The sequence below is a fragment of the Geotrypetes seraphini genome, chromosome 8, assembly GCF_902459505.1.
Source record: "Geotrypetes seraphini chromosome 8, aGeoSer1.1, whole genome shotgun sequence".
Taxonomy (NCBI): Eukaryota; Metazoa; Chordata; class Amphibia; order Gymnophiona; family Dermophiidae; genus Geotrypetes; species Geotrypetes seraphini.
The window spans coordinates 160,966,872-160,984,586 of NC_047091.1; the positions used below are offsets into that span (position 1 = coordinate 160,966,872).

Below are 17,715 nucleotides of genomic sequence, written 5' to 3' on the forward strand. Positions count from 1 at the left end.
CCAGCAGGTCCGCCACCAGCTGCTGCTATGATGGAGGATGCTCCAGTGGGATATATCACTCATAACTTGGTAGCTTTTATATAAGGTACTTCAGATAAAAAGTCATGAAGAAATTATACTTCAGGATTCTATTGGCCAGCACAAATCCCAGGGACACTACGCCCAAATCTACCCAGAGTTCGACTCTCTTCCAGGAAGGGCATTAGCAGGGGTTCATGCACTGTGCACCCGCTTCAGGGATGATTCTATGACCAATGACTGATGCGACAACTATGGTCTGTCAAACCCTGGACAGGATTGGATGCGATACAGTACCTAAATTTGTGCAGCGCTACTGGAACGTCATGTGGGGAAAACCAGTTCTTGAGTAAGGACTCCATTAAAAGATGATGTAGAGGAAGCTATATAGAGTCTAGAGGCCAGTCAGGATAGTCAAGGGCAGCCATAATCCCTACCATAAAAAACAATGTCTTCTCCAGTTGGATGATAAACCTCAGAAATGACCGGCTCTCTGGGGGTAATTAGGAATTGGTTATCAGATAGAAAACAGAAGGTAGAATTAAATGGTCATTTTTCTCAATGGAGGAGTGCTGCAGGGGTCTGTACTGGGACCAGTGCTATTTAACTTATTTATAAATTATCTGGAAACTGGAACGATGAGTGAGGTGATTATATTTGCAGATGACACTAAACTGTTCAAAGTTGTTAAAATGCATGCGTATTGTGAAAAATTTCAGGCGGACCTTAGGAAATTGGAAGACTGGGCGTCTTTAAGTGGAAGATGAAATTCAATGTGGACAAATGCAAAATGATGCACATTGGGAAGAATAACCTGAATCACAGTTACCAGATGCTAAGGTCCACCTTGTGGGTTAGTGCTCAAAAGGATCTGGGTGTCATCATAGACAATACGATGAAACCTTCAACCCAATGTGTGGCGGCGGCGGCCAAAAAAGCAAACAGGATGCTAGGAATTATTAATAAAGGGATGATTAACAAGACTAAGAAGGTTATAATGTCCCTGTATCGCTCCATGGTGCAACCTCATCTAGAGTATTGCATTCAATTCTGGTCTCCTTATCTCAAGAAAGATATAGTGGCGCTATAAAAAGTTCAAAGAAGAGCGACCAAGGTGATAAAGGGGATAGAACTCCTCTCGTATATGGAAAGACTATAAAGGTTAGAGCTCTTCAGCTTGGAAAAGAGACGGCTGAGGGGAGATAAGATTGAAATCTACAAAATCCTGAGTAGAGTAGAAATGGGTACAAGTGGATGGATTTTTCACTCCATCAACAATTACAAAGAGTAGGGGACACTCAAAGTTACAGGGAAATATTTTTAAAATCATAGGAGGAAATATTTTTTCTCTCAGAGAATAGTTAAGTTCTGGACTGCATTGCCAGAGGTTGTGGTAAAAGTGGATAGCATAGCTGGTTTTAAGAAGGGTTTGGATAATTTCTCGGAGGAAAAGTCCATAGTCTGTTATTGAGAAAGAAATGGGGGAAGCTACTGCTTGCCCTAGATCAGTAGCATGGAATACTGCTACTTCTTGGGTTTTTGCCAGGTACTAGTGACCTAGATTGGCCACAGTGTGAATGGGTTACTGGGCTTGATGGACCATTGATCTAACCCTGTAAGGCTATTCTTATGTTGTTATGGCAATCTTTGGCCCAAGTGGAGGCCGGAAGATTCATCCATTGAAAAGCCAGAGCAGAAGCTGGAAGAGAGGGGAGACAAATCCAAATCAAACCTCTTAAAAGCAAGCTGTGACAAGACAAGCTAGATAGGGGAGCACTGAGGAGAGCGTCGAGAGGATCGAGAAGAGTGCCAAGAACGTCTAGAGCACAAAAAGCACAGTTACTTACCGTAAAGCACAGTTACTTACCGTAACAGGTGTTATCCAGGGACAGCAGGCAGATATTCTCACATGTGGGTGACATCATCCGATGGATCCTCGATGCGGACGTCTCACAAGCAGACTTGCTTGAAGAAACTAGAAGTTTCGAGTTGCCCGCACCACGCATGCGCGAGTGCCTTCCCGTCCAGTACACAGGGCGCGTCTCCTAAGTTCAGATAACTAGCAGAGAAGCCAACCAGGAGAGGAGGATGGGTTGTGAGAATAGCTGCCTGCTGTCCCTGGATAACACCTGTTATGGTAAGTAACTGTGCTTTATCCCAGGACAAGCAGGCAGCCTATTCTCACATGTAGGTGACCTCCAAGCTAACCAGAATGGGATGGTGGGAGTGTTGGCAATTTAGGAGAATAAATTTTGTAATACTGTTTGGCCAAACTGTCCATCCAGTCTGGAGAAAGTATCCAGACAATAGTGAGAAGTTAAGGTATAAACCGAGGACCAAGTAGCAGCCCTGCAAATTTCCTCAATAGGAGTAGATCTGAGGAAAGCTACTGAAGGTGCCATTGCCCTGACTTTTTGGGCTGTGACTTTACTGTGAAGGGGTAATCCAGCCTGGGCATAGCACAATGAGTTAGAGATGGTACGCTTAGAAATAGGATGTCCCAATTTATTTGGATCGAAGGAAACAAAAAGTTAAGGAGCAGTTCTGTGCAATTTGATGCGTTCCAAGTAGAAGGCCAAAGCACGTTGACAGTCCAGAGCAATGTTTCCTCTAAGCTGAGCGCATGAGCGATCGCTCACTATTTTCAGTGGCGTCGCTCATACATTTTCTCGTGTCGCTTAGCTCGTGTCGCGGGCGGAAGTGAGAGGAAGCGGCGGCAGCGGTGGTCTGCCCTGTTCGCCTTAGTGTATTTTAAGTGGAAAGATGCAGCGGCGGCTCCTCTCAAGATCCCCGACTGCTTCGGACTTCCGACGCAGGTGGGGATTCGTGAGAGGAGCCGCTGCCACGTCTTCAGTGGCGTACCAAGGGGGGGGGGGAAGTCCGCCCCGGGTGCAGCCTTAGGGGGGGTGCACAGCCGGCCAGGTCCGGATGTGGCCGGCTGTGCACCCCCCCTAAGGTTGCTGTCAGAGAGGAAGTTCGGGCCAGCCAATCGCCAATGCCAATGCCTGCCTGGCTGGCTGGCATGCTCTCCGACGCATGAAATCACCAGACAAGGTAGGAAAAATGATTTTATTTTAAATTTAGTGATCAAAATGTGTCTGAATTTATATATGCTGTCTATATTTTGCACTATGGCCCCCTTTTACTAAACCGCAATAGTGTTTTTTAGCGCAGGAAGCCTATGAGCGTCGAGAGCAGCGCTAGGCATTTAGCGCAGTTCCCTGCACTAAAAACTGCTATTGTGGTTTAATAAAAAGGAAGGGGGGTATATTTGTCTATTTTTGTATGGGTGTTACTGAGGTGACAATGCATAGAGTCATCTGCATTGACCTCTTTGAAAAAAAACCCAGAATAGGAATGATAATTAACATTTTCTCAGCGTATAGTGTGCTTTGTGTTTTTTAATTTTATTGTTGGTAGATCATTTTGACTTGGTCATTTTAAAGTAGCTTGCAAGCCCCAAAAGTTTGGGCACTCCTGAGCTAGAGCGTTGAAGCTGTGTATTTCTATTTTATCCCCCCTTTTACAAAACTGTGGAGCGTTTTTTAGCGCCAGCCGTGGTGGTAGCAGCTCTGATGCTCAGAATTCTATGAGCGTCAGAGCTGTTACCACCGTGGTTAAAATCCACACTACAGTTTTGTAAAAGGGGGAGGGGTTAGTTTGTGATGACATATTCCATACTAGGTGAAGGTATTTTCTGTGTTCTGTGTGTTCGAAAGATATGGTTTTCTGTTAGGATTGACGGTGTAGGATTGATCTGTGCTGGTCTGGCTTGTTTAGTTTTACAATGGGTGTATTGATTTACTGCTCACTGCAATATGTAAGATGCTGCCTTTTCCTAGGTACTCATGTGTGGGGGGGTGCCAAAAAATGATGGGCCCCGGGTGTTACATATGCTAGGTACGCCACTGTATGTAAAGAAAGCTGGCGAAGCAAAAACTTTAAGTAAATTGTTATTCTTCTAAGTTTTGAGTATTTAACCCTCCCACAATCTCATGGGCACGCGTCCTCCGCGCCTGCTCATAAATTTGTGGAGTATGTAACTTGTCGCTCATGTATTTTTTTTTTTGCACACACCTCATCAATCCTTAGAGGGAACATTGGTCCAGAGTATGAAGAGCTGATTCTCCAGGGTGAGAATGATGCTTTGGAAAAAACACTGGAAATACAATGGATTGGTTGAGATGAAAGTCTGAGACTACTTTTGGCAGGAATTTCGGATGAGTACAAAGGACCACCTTATCATGATGGAACACAGTGAAAGGTGGGTCAGCAAACAAAGCTTGCAGCTCACTGACTCGTCGAGCAGAAGTGAGGGCTATGAGAAAAACCATTTTCCAAGTGAGATACTTCAGATGAGCCTTATCAATTGGTTCAAATGGAGGCTTCATGAGTTGAGAAAGAACAACATTGAGGTCCCAAACCACAGGAGGCAGCTTGAGAGGAGATTTGACATTGAAAAGTCCTTTCATGAATCTGGAAACCACCGGATGAGCAGAAAGGGGTTTCCCTTCAATAGGCTGATGAAAAGCCGCAATTACACTGAGATGGACTCGGATAGATGTAGACTTGAGGCCAGAATTGGACAAGTGCAAAAGATAGTCCAAACAGAAGATAAGGAGGAAAGCTGAGGCTCCTTATGATGAGAAAAACACCATGTAGAAAATCTAGTCCATTTTTGGTGATAGCATTGTCTAGTTGCAAACTTTCGAGAAGCTTCCAAAACGTCTCTTACAGATTGAGAAAACTGAAGAGGAGTTATGTTGACAGGAACCAAGCTGTCAGGTGTAGAGACTGCAGGTTGGGATGAAGCAAAGATCCTTGATTCTGTGTGAGCAGAGACGGAAAAACTGGTAGAAGGTAAGGCTCCCTGCTGCTGAGTTGAAGTAGAAGGGAATACCAGGGTTGTCTCGGCCATCGAGGAGCGATTAGAATCATGGTGGCATGATCGTTCTTCAACTTGACCAGAGCATTGAGAATGAGAGGGAATGGAGGAAATGCGTAGAGCAAAAGGTCCTTCCATTCCAGAAGAAAAGCATCTGCCTCGAGGCGATGAGGAGAGTATATCCTGGAGCAGAACTGAGGTAGTTTGAAGTTGTGGGTAGCTGCAAAGAGGTCTATCTGAGGCATTCCCTACTGTGAAAAAATGTGATGAAGAGGCGAGGAATGGAGTGTCCATTCGTGAGGTTGCAGGAGATGACTCAAGTTGTCCGCCAAGCAATTCTTTGCCCCTTGAATGTAGACAGCCTTGTGTTGTGACGGATTGCCCAGTCCCAAACTTCCAGAGCTTCTTGACAAAGGGAGGCAGACCCTGTCCCTCCCTGCTTGTTGACATAATACATGGCGACTTGGTTGTCCGTGCGAATGAGGACTACTGTGTCATAAAGGAGATGTTGAAAAGCGTGGAGAGCTTTGAGGATCGCTCTGACTTCCAACTGATTGATGACACTGACGATCCGTACTGATCCAGAAGCCTTGAGTACGGAGACCATCGATATGAGCGCCCCAAGCGTAGGTCGAAGAGTCTGTCGTGAGAACCTTCTGATGAGGGGGCATTTGAAAAAGCAAGCCTCTGGAAAGATTGGAAGAGAGCATCCACCAAGGGAGAGACTTCTTGAAAGAAGGAGTGACTGAAATGTGTCGAGAAGGAGGGTCGCAAACTTGCGTTCATTGAGATGCCAGGGTCCACTGAGGTATTCTGAGGTGAAGTCTGGCAAAAGGAGTCACGTGTACTATGGAGGCCATGTGACCCAGAAGAACCATCATGTGTCTCACGGGAAGACACTGTGTGACAAAGTTGTAAAAGAGCCTCCTGACGTTGTTGAGGAAGAAACGCTCTGAGTTGGACAGTGTCCAGAACACTTCCAATTAATTGTATATTCTGTGAGGGCTGAAGTTGAGATTTTGGAAAGTTGATTTCGAATCCCAAACTTTGTAGGAACCAGAAAGTCCGTTGGGTCGCTACAATAACCCCTTGAGACGTGGAATCTTTGATGAGCCAGTCGTCGAGGTAGGGAAATACCTGAAGACCATGATTCCGTAGAGCTGCTGCTACCACAACCAGGCACTTGGTAAACACTCTGGGAGACGAGGCCAGGCCGAAGGGTAGAACTCTGTATTGGTAATGCAGACTCCCCACCCGAAATCTGAGGTATTGACGGGAGGCCGGATGGATGGGAACATGAGTGTAGGCCTCCTTGAGATCCAGAGAGCATAACCAGTCGTTCTGCTCGAGAAGGGGATAAAGGAACGCCAGGGAGAACATTCAAAATTTTTCTTTGACTAAAAATTTGTTGAGAGCCCTGAAATTCAGAATGGGTCGCAGATCACCCGTCTTCTTTGGAACAAGGAAGTAACGTGAGTATATCCCCCTGTTCTGCTGTTCCAAGGGAACTGGTTCGATGGCATGGAGACAAAGCAGAGCTTGAGCTTCCTGAAGAAGAAGGGCAGTCTGGGATGGATTGGAAGGATACTCTCTTGGAGGAAGCTCTGGTGAAAGCTGAGTGAAATGAAGAGAGTATCCTTCCCTGATGATGGTAAGTACCCAGAGGTCGGATGTAATTATCGTCCATCAGTTGTAAAAATGATGGAGACGACCTCCGACAGGGGGAAAAGGAGACAGAGTCAGAACGGTGGAGGTTATGCTCTGATGTAAACAGTCAAAAAGGCTGAGAAGCCTTAGGAGCAGCAGAAGGTTGGGATTGCTGTTGCTTCTGAGGATGCTGCTTTTTCAAAGGAAGACGAGTATAAGGAGCCGGCTTTGGAGGAAAACGCCTCTGATAGATGACAGAAGGGCGTGTAGGCTTGGCAGGAGTCGGCTTTGGCTTGGGTCTGACGATGGAAGCAAACGATTTTGCATGATCAGACAACTTCTTGGTGGCCACCTCGATGGATTCATCAAAGAGGTTGTTGTCTTGACAAAGAAGATTAGCCAGACGGTCCTGAAGGTTAAAGTCCATGTCAATGGTTCGAAGCCAGGCAAGACGACGCATAGCCACCGAGCAAGCAGCTGCTCGGGCAGATAGCTCAAAGCATCATAAGATGATTGAAGGAGATAGAGATGCAATTGAGAGAAAGAAGCAATCAGTTCTTGAAATTCTAAATGCATCTGGTTGTCCATATAAGCCAAAAACTTCAGCAGAAGGAAAAGCAGAAATTCAAAATAAGTAATGAAATAAAAATTATAGTTGAGGACTTTAGAGGACATCATAGCATTCTGGCAGATGCGACATCCAAATTTGTCCATAGTTTTCCCTTCTCTCCCAGGAGGAACTGTGGCATAGACCTTGGAAGGATGAGATCTCTTCAAGGAGGACTCAACAAGCAGGGATTGTTGTCAAAACCTTTGTGATGCAGTTTTATACTTCGAGTCCAACTTTCCTGGGACTGCTGGTATGGAAAAAGAAGTCTCCATGCATCGAGCAAAAGTCTGATTTAAAAGTTTATGAAGTGGAAGCTTGAAACTCTCAGCCGGAGGCTGAGGGAAACACATGACTTCTAGATATTCCTTAGAATATTTGGAGCCAGTATCCAACTTCACATCCAAATCCAGAGCCATCTGTCGTAAGAAAGACGAAAAAGATAGCTGATCTGGTAAAGCTTGGTCTCGAGAAGGACTCGAGGACGTCGAGGCAGCTTGAGTCATGGAAAAAAGCATCGAAGGAACCTGATGACTTGGACGAGGCAACTGAGACCGGAAAATCCTCGAGGTCCGGCATCAGAGACCTCGACCGAGGAGTCAGTGGTCTGGTCGAGGTCGGAGTAGAACGAGGCTTCGAGGAAGAGGGAATATCCTGTGAAGAACGATGTCTGGAAGAATGCCTCGATGAAGGCCTCGAGTGATGATGAGAGCTGTGTCTAGAACCAGATCTCGAGGATCGAGGAAATTTCGCCTCGGAGACGCAGGCAGCCGATGCCAACGTATGAATCGGGCTAGAGGCTGTAGATCGAAGCTCCAGAGGCTTGGAAGAGGAACCTTGATGCACTCGCAAAGACTCTGCTCCTTGCAGAGAGTGTGAGGATTCTCGTCGAAGCACTCACAAAGAATCTACTCCTTGCTTTTCGTGCTTGGATGGCAGACCAGACACTCGCAGAGACTCTGCTCCCTGCGAAGAGTTTGAAGGCCCTGACTGGGACATAGGAAGCGGCTCGACCTCGCGGGAGTCCGCTAAATGCCCAGGCAGAATAATAGGAAGCAGTTTAGGACCCATAATAGTAAGGTACTGAAGGAACTGCTTCTCTAAAATGGTCTGGAAGGAAGCCGGCAAGGTGGGTTCCGCGTCTGAAACCAGCCCACCTGCCTTGGCTGGAGGTTCCTTCGAGGCAGTGTGAGTGTGCTTCGACTTAGTAGTCTTGGACACTTTAATCACCACCGGCGGAACCGACTGCTGAGCTATCTGACCTGAGGAAACAGGGGAAGATACAGCAGGTGACGTCGAAGCAAGAGCCGCTGCAAACAATGAAGGTTTGATAAGGCTCAAGGTGGAAGCAGAAGGTGCTGAAGGAGCATCGATGGAAGTCGAGGTCGAAGATGCCTTCGAAGTAGAGGGATCAGATGGAGACTCCATGTCGAAGAGCTTATCCACCAAAATGCAACGACTCTTGAAAGCTCGAAACTGAAGTGTTAGGCAAGGCAGGCACGAGGTTGGATGATGTTTCGACCCAAGGCACTTGAGGCAGCGTCTGTGAGGGTCCGTGAGGGAAATCGTGCACCGACACTTTCTACACTTCTTAAATCCTGTAGCAGGCCGGGACATAGGCTGAAAAATAGCCGCCGCAAAGTCGAAGCTCGCAGGCTGCGGCCGAGCGGCCCATCCCAGAGAACGGACGGAAGATAAAAATTTATTTTTTTTTAAAGAAAATGAATGAAAACAAAGTAAAACAGCGATTTGCGAAGAAAACAACACAAACCGCGGTCGAAGAGAAGGCAAAAGTGAAAGAAGTTGAACGCAGAGAGTCAAAGACGGACTTCTCGGCTCTGCGGAAAACTAAGAACTGAGGAGACGCGCCCTGTGTACTGGGCGGGAAGGCACTCGCGCATGAGCGGCGCGGGCGACTTGAAACTTCTAGTTTCTTCAAGCAAGTCTGCTTATGAGGCTTCTGCATCGAGGCTCTGTCGGATGACATCACCCACATGTGAAAATAGGCTGCCTGTTTGTCCTGGGATAAAATAGCTATATTCTCTTGATTAGGTCTTCTGTTATGATCAGGATATCAGGCGCTGATCATGTGGATCAGTCACAGAAGTCCATGGTGGTTGTTGCCCATGTGCATCTAAACCAGACGCCCATGAGGTGCGCCACCTATGGGCATCGAGATCAGGTGGTACTCCATGAGGATTGTAGGTCCGAGATCGGCGACTTACTAGAGGTTTCATGGGGCACTCGGATGATTCCTTAACAGGGGCTTTGAAAGCAGGAACCGATACTGCGTGTACCTGCAGAAGCCTCAAAAATTCCAAGTGCAACAGCTGAAGCTGTTCGTACAGGGATAACGCTGGCCCTGCCTCTGGCAAGGGTGCCATGGGCACAGACTGGGTCAAGTGTTGAAGTGTCAGTGACCCCACTGCGGAGATGTATCTCAGGGAGGACATTGACTGATGGGATGGCAAGCCAGTAGAGGCGTGCTACTGGGGATGAAGCGATCCTGGAGGGGGAGGTCATGTATTTGCATTTCTCAGATCTCTTCCACACTCCCCCGACAGTGGTATCACCTATGAGGAAGGCAACTGTGATGAAGCATCCCCCAGCATAGTCTTGCACCAGTGCCTTTTTAAGCTGTTCCATCTACACCAGGTATTCAGGAGCGCTGCTGGCTCGTACCTGTACTTCCTGTGCTGGCTGCTAGTAAAGGCTGCTGGAAGGACAATGGCTGAATTGTAGAAGATTGTCCACTACTTCAGCAGGCCGCGGGAAGGAGAAATCAGAAGGGGAACTGAAGCCCCTTGTTCCAAGAATAGCTGGCTTGCAGTTCCTGAAATAAAGGAAAAAGAATAAATTTGCCAGGCTTCTCCGTTTCACCGGAAATGGACCAAACTAGGGCTCTCTTGCAAGCTGCAAGGAAATATAGGGAGCCGATGCACAGGAGATGAAACCATGCCCGAGACTCTTAAAGTGATATTGCACTTTTTTCAACATCCATGCTGGGGCTCCATCAGTTATGTCACCCATACATTAGTCTATTCCTGCCTGCTTGTCCTTGGATAATGCTTTAATACCCTCATTACCATACATTTCAATGGAGTGTGTGGCCGTGTCATCCACATGAGTTAAAACCCATGCTCACCCCTTATTGCATTGTACGGCCACTAACAAGTTCATAAAACCCACAGTAGTTACGTTGTTAGGTTCTGAGTAGCTTCGTCAAAGGCAAACCTCCCAATGACAGTAAACTGCCTATGCATTACTCTAGTTTTTCCCATACTGCTCTCTGATGCAGATAGCCTTCCAGGAAAATTTTAATAAAACCACTGTACCAAAGGATAGCACAGTGGGCATGCAAAACACATGTCAAGTGTTTGAGTTAGTAATTGCTTCTGATGTTTAAAAAAAATGCACTAAAAGTCAGACAGTTTTTCTCTTATTCTTCAACTAAGCTTAGGGCCAGCATAAAGATGCAGCAGAAAACAGAGGTCCTATGAGGCAAGTGTGGCATTTCACCTCAGATGACCCAAGATCACTGTTGGTCTGGGCCTTCCAATACCTCTCCCCCATCAAAAATTTCTGGCTATTCAACCCCATAACCGAACCCGAAGAATTTCTTTGCCTTACAAAAGTACCCCCAGAGACCCAAAAGGACCTCCCTGACACAAAAAAATATTTCTGGTGGCCCAGTGTCCTGTTCCACCAACCCAAACATTTTGCTGGCAGCCCATGGGCCCCTATCCCTCTCTCCTCAATCCCACCAAAAATTACTTAGATGCCCAAGTGGTCTCATTTTCCAAAATTGTGATGAAGAGGTAAGAGTGGGTGGATATCACTCTTGCCTTCCAAATTTAATGATGCACTTTGGGTGGGGTGGAAGTTGAGGGCAGAGAGGAGGGAGGCCAACTTGAGCCCCAGAGAGTAGAACCCCCATAGGTCACTAGTGAAATCTCTGGGTGAGGGACAAGGAACTCATATGAGCTACCAGAGATATTTTTGAGGTCAAAAATGTGCAAACGAGGGTTGGGGGGATGGAGAAATCAAATCTGCATAATGCATTGTGCCAACTGGAGCTCTTGCACAAGGCCTCCAGTTTTATGCGCACATGGGGTCTATGCTAGTGTCATTCAGTGTCCCTTAGCACATATTTTTCTGCGCTGGGCACATTTATATACTATTTGGCTACTGCATGAGAAGCTAAATTTTTGCATGAGGAAGCCGTGCATCTAGTATATGTTTATATTCGTGACCCCAGAAACTGAATCCAAGCTAGAAAAAAATGGTTAGCTCATCAGCATAAAGGATAGATTCCTCCTATGTTCTTTCTTCTTCAACTTAAACTATGGAGTGGCCTAGTGGTTAGAGCAGCTGTCTCAGCACCCTGAGGTTGTGTGAGTCTGATTCCCACTGCAGCTCCTTGTGACTCTGGGTTAGTCACTTAACATTTCATTGCCCTAGGTGCAAAATAAGTACCTATCTAAAATATATAAACTGCTTTGATTGCAACCACACAGAAAAAGCAGTATATAAGTCCCATCTCCTTTAACCAGAAGCTTAGAAATGATCCTCTTGGCGAGAATACAAATAGATTTGGTAAGAAAACATGTTTGCTTAGTTGGAAAAGGTAAATAACCTTGAATTTTCAGAAATGCATTTTATCATACTAATATATTCTTTTGGAAAAAGTTCTACATTAATGAAAACCTGTGGAGCTTATGTTAGAGGAGTTTCTCTATGGCACTATTTTAGAGCAATGTACAACTTATAAATAATTACAATGTATACCTATTACAAAATCCGAACGCTGGAAGACATTTTGTCTTTAGCTTAAATAAGGAAGTTATGAATAATTATAACATGCAGTTTAATACAAAGAATATCCTACAAGAATGAACACTGCATGAATACATCCCACCAAAACTGGGCTTTATTGTTTTTTGTGGGAGGGGTTAATGTGTAAAAAGTTGGTTTTCTCTACATACGTTAGCTACTGCTTTTCTTAACACCAAATATGTTCTCAGGGCACAGACTACGAAGTACAAACTATGTCACTGATGAACACTTTATGCTAGATTGCAATTTACTATTGCTGTCCCACCTGCAGTCCACCGCAAAAGTGTACGTTTTACAGTTTTCTGATGACCAACAATTTTTTAATCAGTTTCTCGCCCCAGTTCATGGTGGAGGAGAGAATTTATGAAAGCAAAAAAATGCGCAACCGGCATGACGCCCTTTCTGCCTTTGGAGGCCACGCAGATGTGATCCCAGCTGGTGAAGGAAACCACTGCAGAACCTGCAACACCACATTTTTTTTTTTTTTTTTTAAATTCCTCGGCCAAATCCTACACACAAAAGGGAGGCAGTGCAAAGCCCCCTCCAGCAGAAGAAACAACCAAAACACTGGCGTCAAAACGAACCACGTTTAATAAAATGACCCCAGACGCCGATCCGAACAGAACATTAGGGCTTTAATCACCACCACTCTGAATCCAGAAAAAATGCAGGCGAAAGGAACTGTTTTATTTTAGCCCATCATAGTATCTGGATACTGTCTAACTTGGTTTGCAGATCTCAGGAGAATGTTTTATTTTGCGCCGCGAATGCGGGCCTCGGGCGCTGGCAGAGGGGACGGCATTAAGGCCTGGAAGCGTTGAGGGGAGAAAGACAGGGCTTCTCTCAGGCCTAACACCCGCTGCCCTCCTCCTCTCCCACCCCTCCGTTTACTAACAGCTGCTCGCGGGATATCAGTTGAGGAAATCACTAGCCTTACCTGCCCATGGTCTGGCGGCCGCTGCCGCTGCTTGCTGCCGCTGCAGAGACGCTCCCCCCGCCACAGGGCTTTCGGTTACCGCCGGCCTGTTTCATGGACATGGTGACGAGCCCATAAACAGCACAATTTTCACCAGTCGAGGAAAAAAAAAAAAAAAAACACCAACTAAAACTTTCCCACTTTTTTTGTAATTTTTCTTGTGTGTGTTTCAAAGCAGCGGCCGCAGTTTCCGAGTGATGGATGAAGACCAGGTTGACAAAGTTGTCGCCGGGTAGCTGTCGGGATTTTTTTTTTTTTTTTTGGTTTTGGTTTTGTTGTGGTCGGGCTTTGTTTTTGTGTTGTGCAGGTTTTTGTTTTGACTTGTTTTCCCCTTACTTCATTCGGTAATTTTTTTTTTATTTTTTTTTTAACAATAATAATCCCGCTGACCGTTTTAATGATGGGAATAAACTCTCCGCGGTTGCTACAGGCGAAAAAGACCAAAACAGTCTGAGGAGCCGAGCGGCGGATGGATATCTGTGCCAGCCACTGTTACGTAGCAGTGCCGCTTTCGGTTCCCAATCCGTGACTGCTCCGCCTCGGGGGTTACCACGAAGCGGAAGAGACTATACGAGAAAAACCGAAGCCGCGGGGATATCGAACGGCTCCGGGGTTGGGAGGGTCGTGGTTTGCTGTTTTCAGAGGAGTAAGCCGGCGCTTGCCTGTTTAACTCAGGGAAAAATAAAGAGAAAGGGGGAGCGAGCGGACTATTTACGGGAAGTCGGGAGGAGAGAGAAGGAGGAGGCGGCGGTGGTGGCGGCAGCAGCGGCGCGTGCGCGCTCTAGCGAGTCGTGGAGCACGTGAGCGCGAGCCGGTCTCTGCGGTCGGCGTCGTCCTACGCTGCCGCTGCCGAATGGGGTCCCGCCGGCTACAGAGCCGCCGTCACACCACTCACATACATTTATGTGTAACTTGTGCCGAAACTTCCTCTCCACCCCTCATGCCTACAATTCTGCGCTGCTCGGCATCAAAATATATTAGTAAAGCCATAATGTTGTTGTGTGATGGCATGTGTACGTAACTATTAAGGAGAAAAAAAAAACCCAACACAAGTCTAGCCTCGCCTGCAGTAAACACCTAGAACTTATAACATCTGGAAAGGCGGCCAAGCAGATCAAGCTATTTAATACACAGTCGAAGGATCGAGATCATGTGCGGCTATGGAAGACTCTAAACTGTGCTCGTGTTAGGCTCGTCCAAAGCATGCTCTATCTTAACCCACCTGCCCGTGCGATGCCGGACGGGGAGGGCAATTGTTTGCTGCACGTCCATTGGAATGCGCCTGCTGAAGACACTGTCGTCCTCGCTACAGCTGGAGAAAAGCAACACGTCTTCGGATTTCATCAGGAATTTAGGGGCTGTCAGGCTGCACAGCAGCGCGGTTAACCCTTTCCGTACTCTGTGAACGCTACCCTGTTCATTCAGCGCAACTGTACAAACCGGGTCAGCCTGGATTCCCTTTTCTCAGATCAGAGACACATTGCTTGTATTGTGTTGGAAGTGCGTAATAATGTTACTAGTTCGCAAATTACTATATTTTTTCTCCGTTGAGCTTAATACTAATACGTTAAAGAACAAAGGGAAAGGAATCCCTTATATTTGATACTTCTTCAAAGAAATTAAGATAGTGGAGTGTGTTTCTAATACATTGTATTAATGGGCAAGAAAACTGGATTAAAAAAAAAGGAATTTATATTTTTTTTAAGAAAGCATTGAGGGCACAATCTGTTTTTGTTTTATATTGTTAAGGTAAATTCCTCATTAGTAGAAACAATAGGAAACCCAGGCCTTGAGCCCTGCCTGCCTCTTATGCTAAAGCAGACTGAACTCCAGTCTTACTTTTACTTTCACTCAACCGAGGTTCCTCAGTGCCTCCCCCAGATCATAAATTCCAATACTATTTCTGTCTCCACCACTTATGCAGACTGAAAGATGAGAAAACATTTCCATTGCTTGTTATGATTTAGCAGTACCATAAACACTTTAGTACTGTTAAATAATTAATTAGAGTGAAACAGGTGAAAAGAGGTGGGGTAAACACAAATTCAATAGGGAAAGAATGGAATCAAGCATAGTGGTGATTAGATGACAACTCCAGTAATTGATAAGCAAAGCCAGCACCTGGCCGACTTCACTACTTCTGCTACTATGGTACTATTTATTATTTCTATAGCGCTGGAAGGCGTACACAGCGCTGTACATTTAATATACAATAGACAGTCCCTGCTCAGAAGAGCTAACAATCTAATTAGACAGGACATCTCAGGGTTGGGGAAATTATGGTAGAGGAACTTATACAGTGGGTATAGTTATCTGACAGCAGTGAGTGTGAGTTAAGAGTTGAAAGCAGTTTTAAAAAAAGTGGGCTTTTAGCTTGGATTTGAATACTGCTAGGGATGCAGCATGATGTATTGATTCCCGCTGAAGAAACAGGAAGTGACATCATTGTGAGTAGGACCACAATAGAGGGAAGACTAGAGGCCACACAGGCTGCCCCAAGATGTTGCTGGCGGTGATTTGGGCTGCAGTGATGGAGTGCTGACCCGACACCAAAATCTGTACAGACCTCAGGTAATTAATTGTCCCTATTCCAGACATACAGTGCTGCAAGAAAGATGGGATGGAGTTTGGAGTTGGCAGTGGAAGAGAAGGGTACAGATAAGAGGGGCTTGCCCAATGAACAGAGTTCACGCGGAGGAGCATAGGGGGAAATAAGTGAAGAGAGATATTGGGGGGGCTTCAGAGTGAATACACTTGTAAGTCAGCAAGAGGAGTTTGAACTGTATTTGGAAATGGATGGGGGGAGCCAATGAAGTGATTTGAAGAGAGGTGTAATGTGAGAATAGCAGCTCTCACAGAATGAGTCGTGCAGCAGAATTTTGAACAGATTGAAGAGGTGAGATGGGTATGCGGAAGGTCTGAGAGAAGTACGTTGCAGTAGTCTAAGCGCGAGGTAATGAGAGCTTGGATAAGGGTTCTGATAGTGTGTTCATATAGGAGAGGACAGATTTTGGTAATATTATAGAGGAGGAAGCGACAGGTTTGGGCAGTTTGTTGGATCCGAGCAGAGAAGGAGAGAGAGGAGTCAAAGATCACCCCGAGGTTGTGAGCTGACAAGACAGGGAGGAGGATAGTGTTATCCACAGAAACAGAATGGTGAGAGGGGGGAGGTGAGTTTAGGTGGAAAGATAAGGAGTTCAGTTTTAGCCATATTCGGGTTTGAGATGATGGTGAGACATCCAAGAGGCAACGTTGGACAGGCAGGCTGAGATTCGGGCCTGAACTCTAGTGTGGTGTGGAGAGATATATCTGGGAGTCATCAGCATAGAGGTGATATTGAAAACCATTAGAGGAGATCAGTGTACCAAGAGAGCGGGTATATATGGAAAAGAGGAGAGGGCCCAGGACAGAGCCAATAGATAGTGGGATGGCAGGGGAGAAGCCACCGTAACATATGCTGAAAGTACGATGAGAGAGAGAGGAAGAAAACCAGGAGAGAACAGAACCCTGGAATCCCAGTGAGGACAACATGTCGAGAAGGAGGTGGTGATCAACAGTGTTGAAGGCAACAGACAGATCGAGAAGAATGAGTATAGAGTAGAGTCCATTAGATTTGGCCAGGAACAGGTCATTAGAGAATTGAGCAAAGGCAGTTTCTGTAGAGTGGAAAGGGTGAAAGCCCGATTGAAGTGGGTCAAGAATATTATGAGAAGAAAGGAAGTCCAGGCAATGGCAGTGAAAAGCACGTTTGAGTAGTTTGGATAGGAAGGGGAGGAGGGAGAAAGGGAGATAGTTGGATGGGGATGTAGAGTCTAGTGAGGGTTTTTTGAGGAGGGGGAGTAATAACTACAGCATGTTTGAAGACAGGAATTGTAGCAGTGGAGAGCAAAAGGTTGAGGATGTGACATATGGGCGTGATTATGGAGCGATGGATCCAAGTAGGCAGGTAGGAATTGGATCAGAGGAACAGGTGGTGGGTTTGAAGGAGGAGAAACGGTGAGCAGTTTCCTCTTCTGTGACTTCAGAAAAGGAAGAAAGGGTTATAGGGTTTGTTGAAGGGAGGTTGACAGAGTGGACAGTCAGAAGGGGTGGTTGTGGAGGTAACATTGTTGAGAATTCAAGGTGGATCTTGTGAATCTTGTCGTGGAAGAACTCTGCCATTGTCTGAGGGGGAGAAAGTGAAGAGGGGATAGGAGGTAGGGCACTTTGAGTAAAGAGCTGATGTGGCAGAGATGGCGAGGGTTGGCACTAGAGAGCTGCACGGGAACGGGGACGACGGGAATCCCACGGGACCCGCGGGCTCCCCCTTCGGGTCACGGGGATCCCGTGGGGACGCCCCTAGGGTCGCGGGGATCCCGTGGGGACGCCCCCGAGGGTCGCAGGGATCCTGCGGGGCTGGATGTACTCAGTCGCGCGGCTCTTCTCCCTACCTTCTCTGCTTGCAGCACAGAGCCGAACGGAAGTCTTCCCGACGTCAGCGCTGACGTCGGAGGGGAGGGAGGGCTTAAACAAAGCTCTCCCTCCCTCCGACGTCAGCGCTGACGTCGGGAAGACTTCCGTTCAGCTCTGTGTTGCAGGCAGGGCAGGTAAGGAGAAGGAGAGTAGCCTCGCGGTTCGAGTGGCTACCAAGGGAGGGGGGCGGTCCGCCCCGCCCCGGTTGCAGCACAGCCGGCCAGGTCCCCTTACTTTTGTGGCACTTCCCCGACCGACCGATAACAGCCCGGGTCCGACAATCCTCCCTGCCCT

At 46.7% G+C, this 17,715-nt stretch overlaps 1 protein-coding gene across 16 annotated transcripts in view; it reads right to left on the reverse strand.

The window, feature by feature from the left end:
- The window catches only part of ATXN2 (ataxin 2), a 735,162-nt gene extending 720,775 nt beyond the window's left edge, over positions 1 to 14,387 (reverse strand). For 3 of the 16 annotated variants that reach the window (XM_033955170.1, XM_033955168.1, XM_033955174.1), the window contains exon 1: positions 14,192 to 14,378. In XM_033955170.1, the coding sequence (XP_033811061.1) occupies positions 14,192 to 14,313 (122 nt within the window). In that variant the 5' untranslated portion in view covers positions 14,314 to 14,378. Of the gene's footprint in view, positions 1 to 12,930; positions 13,969 to 14,191 lie in introns of those variants that run through there. The other 13 variants (XR_004540365.1, XM_033955182.1, XM_033955177.1 and 10 more) reach the window with 9 other exon arrangements.
- Positions 14,388 to 17,715: the final 3,328 nt, after the last annotated feature.